The sequence below is a fragment of the Chelmon rostratus genome, chromosome 2 (genome assembly GCF_017976325.1).
Source record: "Chelmon rostratus isolate fCheRos1 chromosome 2, fCheRos1.pri, whole genome shotgun sequence".
Lineage (NCBI taxonomy): Eukaryota > Metazoa > Chordata > Actinopteri > Chaetodontiformes > Chaetodontidae > Chelmon > Chelmon rostratus.
The window spans coordinates 14,667,769-14,680,327 of NC_055659.1; the positions used below are offsets into that span (position 1 = coordinate 14,667,769).

Below are 12,559 nucleotides of genomic sequence, written 5' to 3' on the forward strand. Positions count from 1 at the left end.
CTGCACGACCACTCTAGTCGCTGCATGCAGGAGTGAAACGTGCTGAGTGATGTTATGTTCATACAACTGCTCAGTGTTGCGAGGACATTAAAGCTAAACAGAGAATAACAATGAAGAGTCACTGCTCTCTGTATAGATTCAACGTTTGATGCATTTCAAATACATGTGGTGCACAAACATTATCATCATTACCTGCCATTCATCCTCAGTCACCTCCACTCAGCACTTCACATTTTTACTGAACGTCACAACACAGTGAAACAAGACATTCCTGCGAGGTTTCATTGATTTATTGTTTTGTTAATGTTTGTGCAAGGATAAGAGTTACAAAAATCTACAGACTAGACATGATAATATATCCTGTTCCTATCATACAATGTTATTTATACAAGTATCCTTTAACAGTATGTATATATTCAATCCAATGTACCTATTACACTTTGAAGATATATTGATCATCCTTATAAGACAGACGACAAACACCAGCGACAGTAAACAAGTTCATCTAAACACCCACACAGCCTGAACTGACCGTGTGCAATCTAGACATTATGCAAGCTTCAATGATACTGATGTGCTATATCATGTTTCTAGTACAACTTCATCAAAATGAAAACACAGAACCTACAAATGCGGCACAGTTCCCTGTAGTGTTCAGAAGTGCATTAGTCACTTGAATTGTAGGAGAACGTTTTACTTGTTTATTGAGGTAACACAGCTAATCTTTTTATATAGAGAGATGACTATATTATAAGAACATATTACTGATTTTCATCTTTATTTCCTTGTATTAGGGACTGAGGTGGCATGTCTGTAACGTTCTGTGTGTAACTGTAGCTCCGCAGCCTGGTCGTCCTGGTCATGAATGAATGAGAAATAGATCGTTTTGGCTTAGATGGCTGAGATAAGTTTCGTTCTCTTCTTTCCTGTTTCCTGGAGCGTTTCTTTGGAACGCCTTACTCTTCTTCCAGTGGAAAAAAGTTCATTGAGCATTTCATGAGAGATACTGGAGGGTAATTCCAGTGAGTTTAAAGCAATTATGTGTAGGATTTTTTTTTTTCAATAAGTTTTTTTTGTATACAAATTAGTCAACGTGGCGGTGTAGCAAGAGCTGCTTTCTGCAGTATCTAGGCGGTGCCGAAATTTGAGTTTTCCAAAATAGTGGCTCAATACACATGCGTTTGTCTTAGAAACAGCATCTAGTGGCCACTAGAAGAACTGCAACTTAATGCAATTCTTCCCTGGTTTAACCACTCAACCATGAGCTGCGTCTGAAATCACTCCCTCGTTCACATACACACACCTCCCCATTTAACAGACACTTGAGAGTTTACTCTATAGCAGGCTGTTTTTTTGTTGTTTTTCTTTTGGCTTGTGGTACACCATTAAATTTCAGTTTTGGCTCTCCAAGAGAAAAAGTCTGGGAATCTCCTGCTCTACAGTGAACAATAAAAATTGAGATTTCCAGCACATATGAACGAGCATCATTTTGCATTATCGCTAACAGGCGTAACGTCACACAACTGTCATTTTCTCCATTTAGAAAATGCATTGCATTGCGGGACTGCTGGAAGAAAAGAGCTTACATGCCATGCAAACTAATTTTTTCATTCTATTGTTGGGAGTTTCCCACCCTCAATTCAGACACTCAAGCAAAATGGCGAACAGTTATTTTAGTGCACTGCACAATAAATAGAGAGTGATTTCAGACACAGCCATGGTGTCTGCCTGTCGCTGGAAACCTGATGCTTGCTGGCATGTGCTGGCACTTTGGGAAAGGCTCTCTAAGGAAATTTCTGTCAATATAAATGTTGCCAAGGATTCATAGTTTTAAAAGACTACACAGACCACCAGCACAGACTGGATGTCGACATAACCAGTGGTGAAATCGTCCATTAAGTGTTCCCTCATAATGCAACATGAAACCAGATACAAAGTCCAAGCTCACAGCATTTTTGTAACCTGCTAACATGAGATGTTTCATTGTCAGATTTCAGTAAACACAAGTATTTTCCAGTGCATCCCTTTTTCATCCAGCATGGCTATTCAGCATGGTAGCATTCTATGATCATTTAAATTCTATGTCTGTGTAATATTGTAATACAGTACATTAACTTGGCCAACAAGTCAATGTGTGGGCACACAGTTGTCAAAAACCAGCAGTGGCCGTCCTACACTGTACAAGATTAGTGGTAAATATTCATCACACAGACCGGGTGTCAATGCGATGCCAATCACAATCACTCGGTATCCACAATGTTCTTCAACCACTTGGCTTGTGACTGACTGGAGCTACATGTTACCTTGTTTGTCTGAGGATGAGGAGGAGGTGGATGGTGATGGCGACGGAGGTTTGGGAAAGACCCTGTCAGTGGGCGTGATGCCCGGGCTGCCAAGACCAGAGGAACTAGAGCTGCTGGAGCGGTGCGGTCCCTGTCCAATCACAGGAGCAGGCCGGACGGGTCTGACAGGCGGGGGCCTTAGAGGTGCGCTTGGCCGACGCGCCGACAGAGCAGGTTTAAAAGTGGTCATGGTCTCGGAGGAGGAGCTGCTGCTGGTGCGTCGCTGTGCTGCGTCTGGATCCCTGATCACCATGGTGTGGAGAGGGCTGCCAGGCAGATCCTGGGCTCCACCGGGGTGCTTGAGGGGCTCCAGTGTGTCCAAAACAACATCAGGTGCATGTTTGGCTACATTCTGTCGCTCCAGCTCACGCAACTCATGGAGAGCCGTATTCATGGTTTTCTCTATGTCCTGACAAACATGAGCAGAGGGAAAAATGAATATCAAACAATCAGGCAACGAGTAAATAAACCCAAGGGTGTGTGTGAGTTTCACTGGGAGCAATTTCAGTTTGATTTACTCTTTAAAAGTGTCCTCTTACTGTCCAGCCCCCAGGATCCAGATGTGTGTTACTATGTAAGAGGCAAACTGTAAAGGGCTTTGGATACAAGCCCTATATGAAACGCTTCAAATTCAGTTATTAGTGTACCGTCACAGCAGTATTTTTTAGGAGTAGCATTAATTGATCAGTGAACATTCTTTCTTTGCCCTGGGTGTTGCCTCTCAGGCTACATACAGCCTTTACTGAACCTGCAACCTGAAAGGAAGACTGGGTACAAAAATTATTTCATCTACATTTCTATTTACACTTTATATCCTCCTAAAAAGATGCTAGAATTTGATATGAATCTAATATATAATGTTAGATAAGGTGGTAAAGGATGGTGTTCTTTTTGGTGATGATTTACATACAATAATGATCCATCAAAGTATAAAGTGTCTATTAACAAAACTTAATGACTTTTAGTATGGTAGGCATATTAATAATACAGAAATCTACATTATTAAGTATTATTAACCTCTGACCTCATGTGTCACCCTCCACCAAACCTATGTCTCTTTCTAAAGTCTACATGCAGTGTCTGGATTAGGGTTGCAAAGGGTTTGGAAATTTCTGAATTTATAATTTAACTTATTATTATTTAAACTAGCAATACTAGGTCGTATGGCATGCTTTGGTAAAAACTATGCCCGTTTAATTGAAATGTAGCCATGAACTGCATTCAGCAGCACACTCTTCCATCACATGTGCAGATAATTTTTCAGCATTTTACTAATTAGGAATTCAGTGAAATTACAACCCTCTGCATGCACAGTGTTTCCTACCAGCACATGTGCAGCCACACTACTGCCAACATTACAGCACTGTGTGAGCCAATTGGACTATAGGCTTTCAATTAAAACTTGACTGGAGTGAATATATCTTAAATTAACAGTTAAACAGCACCTTCTGCTAGTTTATGGTACATAGCTGTTACCATGTGGGATGTACAGTAGCATGATTGAGCGTGTTAATTGAGGAGTTAATCTATTTCCATACATACTGAGTCAACTCAGTTAACTTAAGTTCAACTCAACTAAAGCATTGATTTTATCTTAGAAGGGTTTTCAATTATGTCTGTTTATAATAAGGCAAATGACTTGTTTATATCTGCATATGACATTATTAAGACAGTCTGAGCAAATAACCCCTATATATCCATCTTATTCCTCATATTTCCCATAAATTCCTGTTAATTTCCATGGAAAGTTTCCACCTAGAATATTCCCAGAATTTAGCAACCCAGAGCTTCCACTGTATTTGTCCATTTCAAGGTGTATTCAAGCACTAACCCTCACCTCAGCGAGTGCTTCAGCCTCGAGGGCTTTGTGGTCTCCTAAGCTTGCGTGTCGGGTGGTGCTGGGTGAAGATCGTTGAGAGTGGCTGTCGACAAAGGCCTTTCTGTCCGGGTGGCTGATACAGCCGGCGCTGCCAAAAGTGGTGAGACGGCGTTTCTCTGGACTGTCTGCTGGACCCCTGCTAACAGCTACTTTGTGAGGGCTGCAGGGCCGAGGCATAACCCTAGGGGGCTGGTCTGCAGCTCGGCTGGGGCTGTGACTGTCAGCGCCGTTCCTGTGGCGTGGAACTACGGCTCCATCTGATCGCACCCTGACCCTAAGAAAAATCACAGTTTGAATCTTAGTGTGAATTTCTTGATTTGAACACTTACATGGGAATTCAAAATGCAAAGATGGATTTTTTTGTTCATCAAAAAGCTGTAATTACTCATGTGTAACCCTACTGTGCGTGCTTGCGCCCTCTCACTACCTAAGGCATATATCCAATAGAGTTTAAACTAAACCCACCGTCCCAATGCTGCTCCAAAGCGGTGCTCAGGTGTGTGCTCGCAAGGAGACTGGCGGTCATTCCTGGACGAGGCTCTTTCGTCGTGGTGTGGTCCACTGCTGGCTGCACTTTCAGTCCTGTTATCTGAGAATGCATCATCCCTGATAGATGCAGACAGAGGAGACCGATCTCCATTAATTGCTTCTGTCCTCAGACAAGTTAACACTGGCTTTTACTTTGACAGATCGAACTGCAAAAGTTTAAGCTCTCGAAGCGCAAGCAAGAATCCGTAGTAATTACATTCTTGCCACAAAAACAACCCAGAACTCAAAAATCTCATCAGCACAGAGAGCCTCATTACTTTAACAGACAAAATTTAATCACTGATCAGACCCTGGAAGCCAGCGTTGGTCGTACATACGATACATCACTCTTCTTAATTTGGTTTTAATTTTGTTGCCTGCCCTGTGCTGCAGGAGTGATGATCAGGTGACCTAAGTGCTTGTCCAGTTAAAAGAAAGCTCCTCCTTAAGGCTCTATAGCTAATTGCTAACTGGGGGCCATTTGTTTTTTGTTTGTTTTTTTTCCACTCCAACTAGCTATAATGAGAAATCATTTTATTCACACTGATCCCCACATAGGTCTTGAAAGGCCAAGCTTTTTGAAAACAACACAGCTCACGAGGGAGATAAGAATAGAAACATGCATTTTGGGAAAATAGAGCAACATAAATAATGACCAAGCCCGATGTAGCTGTTGTCCTGCAGCAGAATCAAGGTACCGACTTCACGGTGCTGGATCGCTTTTCTGATGCTGTTTCATACTTAACTAATGACTGTTTGATGTAACCAAAAGCTTATCGAGGTTATTGTTTTGTGGTCTTCACTCACATGTCCTGTACCACAATGTACTGATGTGGAATCAGCCCATCCACGCCGTTATGTCGGCCCTCCCACCAGTCCTCAGAGGCTCGCAGGTAGAGTAACAGAGAGGCTCCCTTCTTGAAGGAAAGCTCTCTCGGACTTCGACCCACATAGTCGAACTTCGCTATGGCCTCAATCTGCTCCAACTCTGCAGCACAAACAACACAAAGTGCAGCGTGAAGAAATGTGACAGAATCCAATTTGAGCCTTGTGATTATTTCAGCTCTTTCAGGTGCAGCTGCAGTCTGTATTTGGTGACTCACCTTCATCACTAGTGTTGGGTCCGGTACCGTTGTCTACCTCATCAAGAGCTCCTGGCTCACTGTGGGGGCTTTCACTGAATAAAGGAACAAGGAGTCAAAAAACAGGCAGTCCATCAATACACGAACCAAACAAAATTTCTCAACTTAAAATGAAAATTTCCTCCCATTTTTGTCTTTAAGCACAAATCTGAATACATAAAATGGAAAAACAAACAAACAAATCACCTGGCAAACAAAATGTGGGATTCACAACTGATTGTGCAGATAAATAAGAAATGAAGGGTTCATTTGCAAAAACCAATATCTCTGTTTTTATCTGTTTTTCTAAGTCATGTTTTTGTGTGTGTGTGTGCAATCCAGGAAACATCAGTCAAACTGGTGCCGGCTTGTTTTGACAAGATGTCTCAATTTTATTCTTTTAATTTTCATAAACCATTTTTTCTTATTGTGCACTCAATTTAAATCAGTATTAATGAAATTGGTGTTAGTTTATTCAGCTTATCTGTTCTTGCGAATGAACTCCTCAGTTGAACAATAGAAGACATCATTGTCAGATCCAACTGAACAATATAACGATATAATAAAGCACTGCGGCTTGATAGTGTCTTAAAAACAAGACGCACAATAGAAGAAACTATTACTGTGACAAAAGCCCATCTCCAATCTTGGGTTTCTGTCTGTCCACAAGACGATGTCCACAGCCTTTTTAGTTTCCTCTTTATCTGACTAAGCAGTGGATCAAGTATAACCTGGTAAAATCTGTCCTCAGTTCAGTTTTCACTCACCGTCAAGCACCGTCTACATAACTGGAATATCATTAATATATTTTTCTATATATAATTATGCATATTCTCTATGTACTTGAGTTACAGCATAAACTATATATTCCTTTCTGTTGTTAACAACTGAGAAAAATGGGTGATAAATAACCTTATGTTAATTCTTACTACTTCCTGAGCCGCAGCTGCCCCAAAAATTACATACTGATACATGTTGAGGTGCCTTGTCTTGCACTTACCAGTAGTCTTCCCCACCAGCCATGCACTTCTCGTACACGGGTCCCTCCAACTCACGCTGGGTCGGGAAGATGGCCTCATGGTGGATGATAACGGTCTTAATGACCTCGTTAACATGCGCCTGGCAGGCCACAGGGTCCTGCTCGTCTGGTATTGGCATCAATGTGGGGCCAAAGCAAATAGCCAGGTTGTAGGGGTCCATCATGTTCTCATCGCTGTACTGTGAAAGACTGGACAGACAGAAGCAATTAGCATCACTTTATGAGCGTCAGCCAGGTGAAATCTGTTGTGAGGGGACTTACTGATTTAGAAATGCAAACAAGTATCTCATGACGATGATCACAGGCCGCTGAAGAGTCACAATTATCTGCTGAAGGTGATGAGCTCTTTCTGCACCTGAGTCAAGCTCTGAAATGAAGAGGGAGTGTGAGAAATATAGAAAGCTCCACTAAATAAAAACCTTGCATTTTTCAGGGGTTTTCCTGGAATGTGACTCACTGGTTGTAGATATGAGGTCGAGGAAACGTTCCTTAGGGAACAGCGGATTTTCCAGCCCCCTGAAGTAGAGCTTAAGGACGCCTGCCACAGAGTTGATGTCATGATCGGTCTGATCATCCACCAGTGGATCCTCTCCTAAAGATGTACCATATATGTTATCCATCCATTAATCATTCATTCCTATCGGCGTTCTCGTAACATGGCACCGATGCAATCTTTGAAGTGTTTTCTAAGCTGTGATGTTAATATACACATTGAGAGCGCAGTCTCATTTATTATTACCCCAAGATGCTGATCTTATGTATTATGCATCTAAAATGGTTTGCATGTCCATTATGGGGTTAAATGTGACACATGGGCTCTTTATTTGCACTTTAGAGGCCTCTGGGAGACACTGTGGCTTTCGAGGCGGACAAAATGCAATTTAAAATCAATCTCGAGAAGATGGCCGAGCACACAGGGACTAACCTCTTTCAAATGCATTCTTAATATCGTTGACTTCGACCTGCGAGCCTGGAACTCGAAATATACCTTGCTGCTGGAGACCTGTGGACAGATGGAGCCGAAGGTTTTAAAATGGGAAAAAAAGGTTTTGGTACAAATGTCCTTTCATTGAATTGACAGTGTAAGAATAGTAAACAGTTCTCACAGTACATGTGCAGCACTTAAAACCAGAAGGTAAAAGCTCATAAAGAAATGTTTAAAAAGAAAAAAACAACAAACGTTAGTTTAGGCTACAGTTCCTTGAATGGCCACTTGAGGCTGGCTCCAAAAGCAGTTCAGTCCCCATAGACCCCCATATTAAAATGGCCAACTTTACAGCAGAAATAAACAAGTTTACAGCCTCATGCAACAACAGTTTTGGTCTCTACTGCTGATTTCCACGTCATGACAACTTTACAGGGAGTGAATCTTTCTATACTCACTCCTTTAAATTATATTAAGGCTTAAAAATGGCTGCTTTGAGTGACAGCTTGCTGCTACGTATCAGCAACCCAGCTTCATCGGCCTGCCTCAGCTCCACCCACCCTCCCACTCTTTGTCCATTTTGGATTAGCCAGGAGTTTGGTGGAGTCAGGCACTGCCAAAATGGCGACGGCCGGAGCCACCATCACTGTCACTGAGCCTCACAGTGGCTCTTCAGAAACCAATGAGTGACGTCACGGAGATGATGTCCATGTTTTATACAGTCTATGGTGGGTGTGTATGTACTGTAAGTAAGCATGTGATAGAAACGGTGCAAAATGGTGTGAGACTGGATATGACAGACCATAGCAGCAGCGAACAGAAACTGAAAGAAGGTGTTATGACATCAAGGCTGCTGCCTGCGCGAAGATTTCAGAGACTAATGGTTCATTAAGGTGGACAAGGTGGGTGATGAAGTATTTGTTTTTAGTCATTACTAGATGACATGATAATCACTGATAATCAATTCACAAACACACTGCTTCACACTGTCAGTAACAAGCACTTGATTTTATGTGATCTGGTTTTATGAGATTTTGTCTGCTAATTTAACAAATTGGGTCATCGTGTTGTGTCAACCCTTCCCTAATAGTGATATAAGTGGCACCTGCCAACACTTTCTCCCATATTTCAAGGCCACACCCCAGCGTCCTCCTGCTGTGTTGTTCCTCCCGGGAAACTCCCGTAATTTGCGATGGTGCTCAAACTTCATACATAATCATCATAAACGGATCCACAGGTTTTGTATGTGTGTCTGACTTCACCTAAGTTGTCAGACAGTGTATGAAACACAATCTACAAACACAATCCACACACTACATACAATTTCAACCCATCCATCACCGCTGCCTGGCAACCCCCAACCTGATTGAAGCGGTGTGTGCGCAGCTGCTGTCTGCACGGGCAGACAGGGCAGCTAACCTAATGGTAGCTGTTGTCAGCTATAAAACCTCCCACATTATGAAACCTAAATGTTGGCAGGTATGGGGACCCAGTGCTTGCTTATTGTGTGAATGACATTGCACAGTTGTAGCAGCTGCAGGTTTTGTGTTTTGTAAAAATCAGCTATGTCCAGCACTGCAAACTCTGCCCTAGTAATACCTGGACCATTAGAAATGACTGGACTTTTTGGGCATGGACTTTTTTTTGGCTTGTGATGGTGGTGGAAAAGGGTTGTTTGTAGACTTTTTCAGTCTAGGGCAATCCTATCAAAAATATGGTAGATGTTCTCTGTTAAATACATTTTTAAAGCTGAATCTCCAAATTCACAATACTAAGAACATGTATGATTGTCTGACACAACAGCTCAGTTAATCGTTTTCATAATACATATGTTGCATAAAAGGAGGAAAGACAGAGTGTGACCAGCCTACCATGTAATTTTGTGGAGAGACAACATGTGAACACAAGAAGAACCTACCGTACAGATTGATGTATCGAACGCAGCTCTCAACCACCACCGGTATCGGCTGCCCCGAGTCCTGCCAGACAGATTCAAATGATCGTTACTGGAAGCAGATGAGCAGTAAATAATGGCAAACAAGTATTCATGCAAGAAGGGTGAAGCTTACAGAGGCAGCCCCTCAAATGAATTAACTTCACAGAGTTGAAAGAACATAGTTTAAAAAAAAAATCATGTATTGCTTAACAAACTGCTACAAATAAGCAGAAAAAATCATGTTGGTGTGTGCACCACTGTATACTACTGTTACTGCAGTATTATCACAGGAATGCCAACAGGACAGAGGCACAGAAATGTTGGTTAGCATACTGAACACAGTGTGGTGATCCCCGCCCTGCTATAAGACAGAGTACCTGACTCCTGGCACGGACATTCCGTCTTCCCCTGGGCAGAGAGCGGTAAGGCACGTAGACAGAGGAAGAGAGGCAACAACAACCACAACAGGTTAGTGAGAGAGACAGATCGTACAGAAAGAGAGAGAGAGAGAGAGAAAAAGAGGAGGCCTTGCCTGAGAGAATAGCCAAAGCATCAGTGCCTTGTGGGGTGTGAGACATGAGGACATGGCTCGGCGAGGGGGGTGGGGGGAGTGTGTGGGAGGAAGGGTGCTACCCGAGAGGACGGGGGTGGAGGCTACAAACAGTCAAGCATTTTTTCAGCCAGAAAGGACTATTTGATGGAGAGGAAACTAAAGGCTGAATTCTACGGCTGCAGCTAACTCATTATTTTTATCCATTAATCTGCTGATGATTCTCTGGATTAATTGGCTGATTCATTCGTTGTGTCAGAATATGGTGACAAATGCCCATCACAATCTCTTAAAGCGCAAGGTGTCATTAAATGACTCTAAAAGCTAAAGTAATCAGTTTATTGTCATATGGGACAAATAAAAGGAGAAAATCGGCATAAATTAGAACTTGATAAGAAAGGGAACGTTTGGAATTTTTGCTTGAAAGCTATTAATCGTGTATCAGTTGTTTTTCTGCCAGTCGACTGATCGTTTTAGCTCTACCGAATCCTGATTTTTATCTCAACTTCTGTCGATGCACACCCTGTCTGCCTGTCCCTGTTTGATTGAGCATTAGAGTGGATGCGGCCATGTGTTTATTTGCATAGCCTAACATGGCTGGTGCATGGCCAACTGACATTCATGAAGCCAAATTAATTCGGTGTCTAGGGGCTGGGGGCTCAAAGGAGGAAAAAAAAAAGTCAAAAGAGAACCCTGCACCAGTGCAGCGCTTGTGAAATCAAACCACCTCCAGAGCTTGTTTGATTGGTTTTCACCTCACCCTGTCCTTCCTGAATTGCAAGACTGCGAAGACAAGGCAATGAGCAAGAGGAAAGTCAGCGCATGGGTGAGCCAACATTTGGGTAAAAGAGTGGGCAAAGGCAAGAGAGCCCCCAAGGACTGCTAGCGAGACAGCTGAGCTCATGGAGAGACAAAGAGCACAGATGGGCTGATACCTGAATGAAGGCCTCCATATTGCCGTTAAACAGCTTACGGTTAAAAATGGAGCGAGGTCTAGACTTCCGCATTCTCTGGGGTTTAGGGGGAAGAGTGGGGGGCCTGGGGAGATGGTGGGGGTGTATGGTTGGTACATGGTAAATATGAATAATAATGCAATTGGAATGAATATACACCAAAAGACAGTTTGACATTAACATGTTTTGACATTTTTACTAAAATGCATTTGTTGCCATGACGTAACCAGTAATTTGCATCTCCAACGAAAATACATTTCAAATTTAAAGTTATAAATTAGTAGTTTGACAGTTTGACAAATATGCTTGTTTGCTTTCTTGCCAAGAGTTCAAAGAGAAGATCGATACCACTGCAACATCTGTACGGTGAATAGGAAGCTACAATCGGTTAGCTTAGCTTAGCCTGGCTCTCTCCAAAGTGTGTTAGTTTTGTTTGCAGAAAAAGTGAATTTTTTCAGGCTAGCCATTTCCTGCTGCTTACGAGCTTCATGCTAGTTTGTCTGTTAGTGGTAGCTTCATATTTAGCGCCTCGGTAGCTCACCGAGCTGGTTGAGCCATGTACAAAGACAGTACAATTAGTTCAATTCCAACCTGGGACCCTTTGCTGCATGTTGCCCCCCTATCTACCCCTATCAAGCAATCATCTAATTCTAGGCAAGAAAGCAAATAAGGGATTTTCCCAAATTGTCAAACCATTCCTTTAAAAATGACCCTCAGCAGCTGCAGCAAACTATCACACACAATTCAATAAAGACTCACTGCATTCAATGAAATGAGCCATAAATGAAAATAGGTAAAAGCTAAACCCTTGGATTCAATTAGTCATGAGCCTGCCTTGTCAATATTTGTTCATTGTCTGCTCACTGAATTGTTTATAAATAGAACAACGGCAGAACACCATCCATCTCACTGGCACTTCATTTACAGTCTTAGAGATGAGGAAAAACAACTCTGAGAGCCACCTTCTCGAATCAGGATCGAACCCTTTGTTCAATAAGTAAGAGTGAAGTTGAGACTATTCCCACAGTGTGATCTCATTCATGCCACATCCAGGGACACAGGAAGGATTTTACACACCATCGCCTACTTTATTCACCCTCTTGTCACTGGACATCTTACCTTGTTGTTCCATATTCAGCCCTCTCCCCTAAAAGGAAAAACAGCAGAGAGGGACTAAATTAGTATACGCTGGTTTTACAATCACAGAAGTTTGCTGTACGCTTGAGTGCTGGCCGACTATACGAGGCTGGCAGATGGAGACGGAAAGGGGTGTTATGAGAAAACAG

The 12,559-nt window shown here is 42.4% G+C and overlaps 1 protein-coding gene across 3 annotated transcripts in view; it reads right to left on the reverse strand.

Annotated features, from left to right (window-relative positions):
• Window positions 1-275: 275 nt before the first annotated feature.
• Window positions 276-12,559, reverse strand: part of LOC121612049 (SLIT-ROBO Rho GTPase-activating protein 3-like) — a 33,606-nt gene continuing 21,322 nt past the window's right edge. Inside the window, exons 11-22 of one of the 3 annotated variants that reach the window (XM_041944807.1) lie at window positions 12,393-12,420; window positions 10,148-10,178; window positions 9,753-9,813; window positions 7,835-7,912; window positions 7,367-7,501; window positions 7,171-7,276; window positions 6,871-7,098; window positions 5,853-5,926; window positions 5,557-5,737; window positions 4,687-4,827; window positions 4,180-4,495; window positions 276-2,751 (exon numbers count right to left, since the gene is read on the reverse strand). In XM_041944807.1, coding sequence (XP_041800741.1) covers window positions 2,293-2,751; window positions 4,180-4,495; window positions 4,687-4,827; window positions 5,557-5,737; window positions 5,853-5,926; window positions 6,871-7,098; window positions 7,171-7,276; window positions 7,367-7,501; window positions 7,835-7,912; window positions 9,753-9,813; window positions 10,148-10,178; window positions 12,393-12,420 — 1,838 coding nt within the window. In that variant the 3' untranslated portion in view covers window positions 276-2,292. Of the gene's footprint in view, window positions 2,752-4,179; window positions 4,496-4,686; window positions 4,828-5,556; window positions 5,738-5,852; window positions 5,927-6,870; window positions 7,099-7,170; window positions 7,277-7,366; window positions 7,502-7,834; window positions 7,913-9,752; window positions 9,814-10,147; window positions 10,179-11,255; window positions 11,359-12,392; window positions 12,421-12,559 lie in introns of those variants that run through there. The other 2 variants (XM_041944797.1, XR_006007128.1) reach the window with 2 other exon arrangements.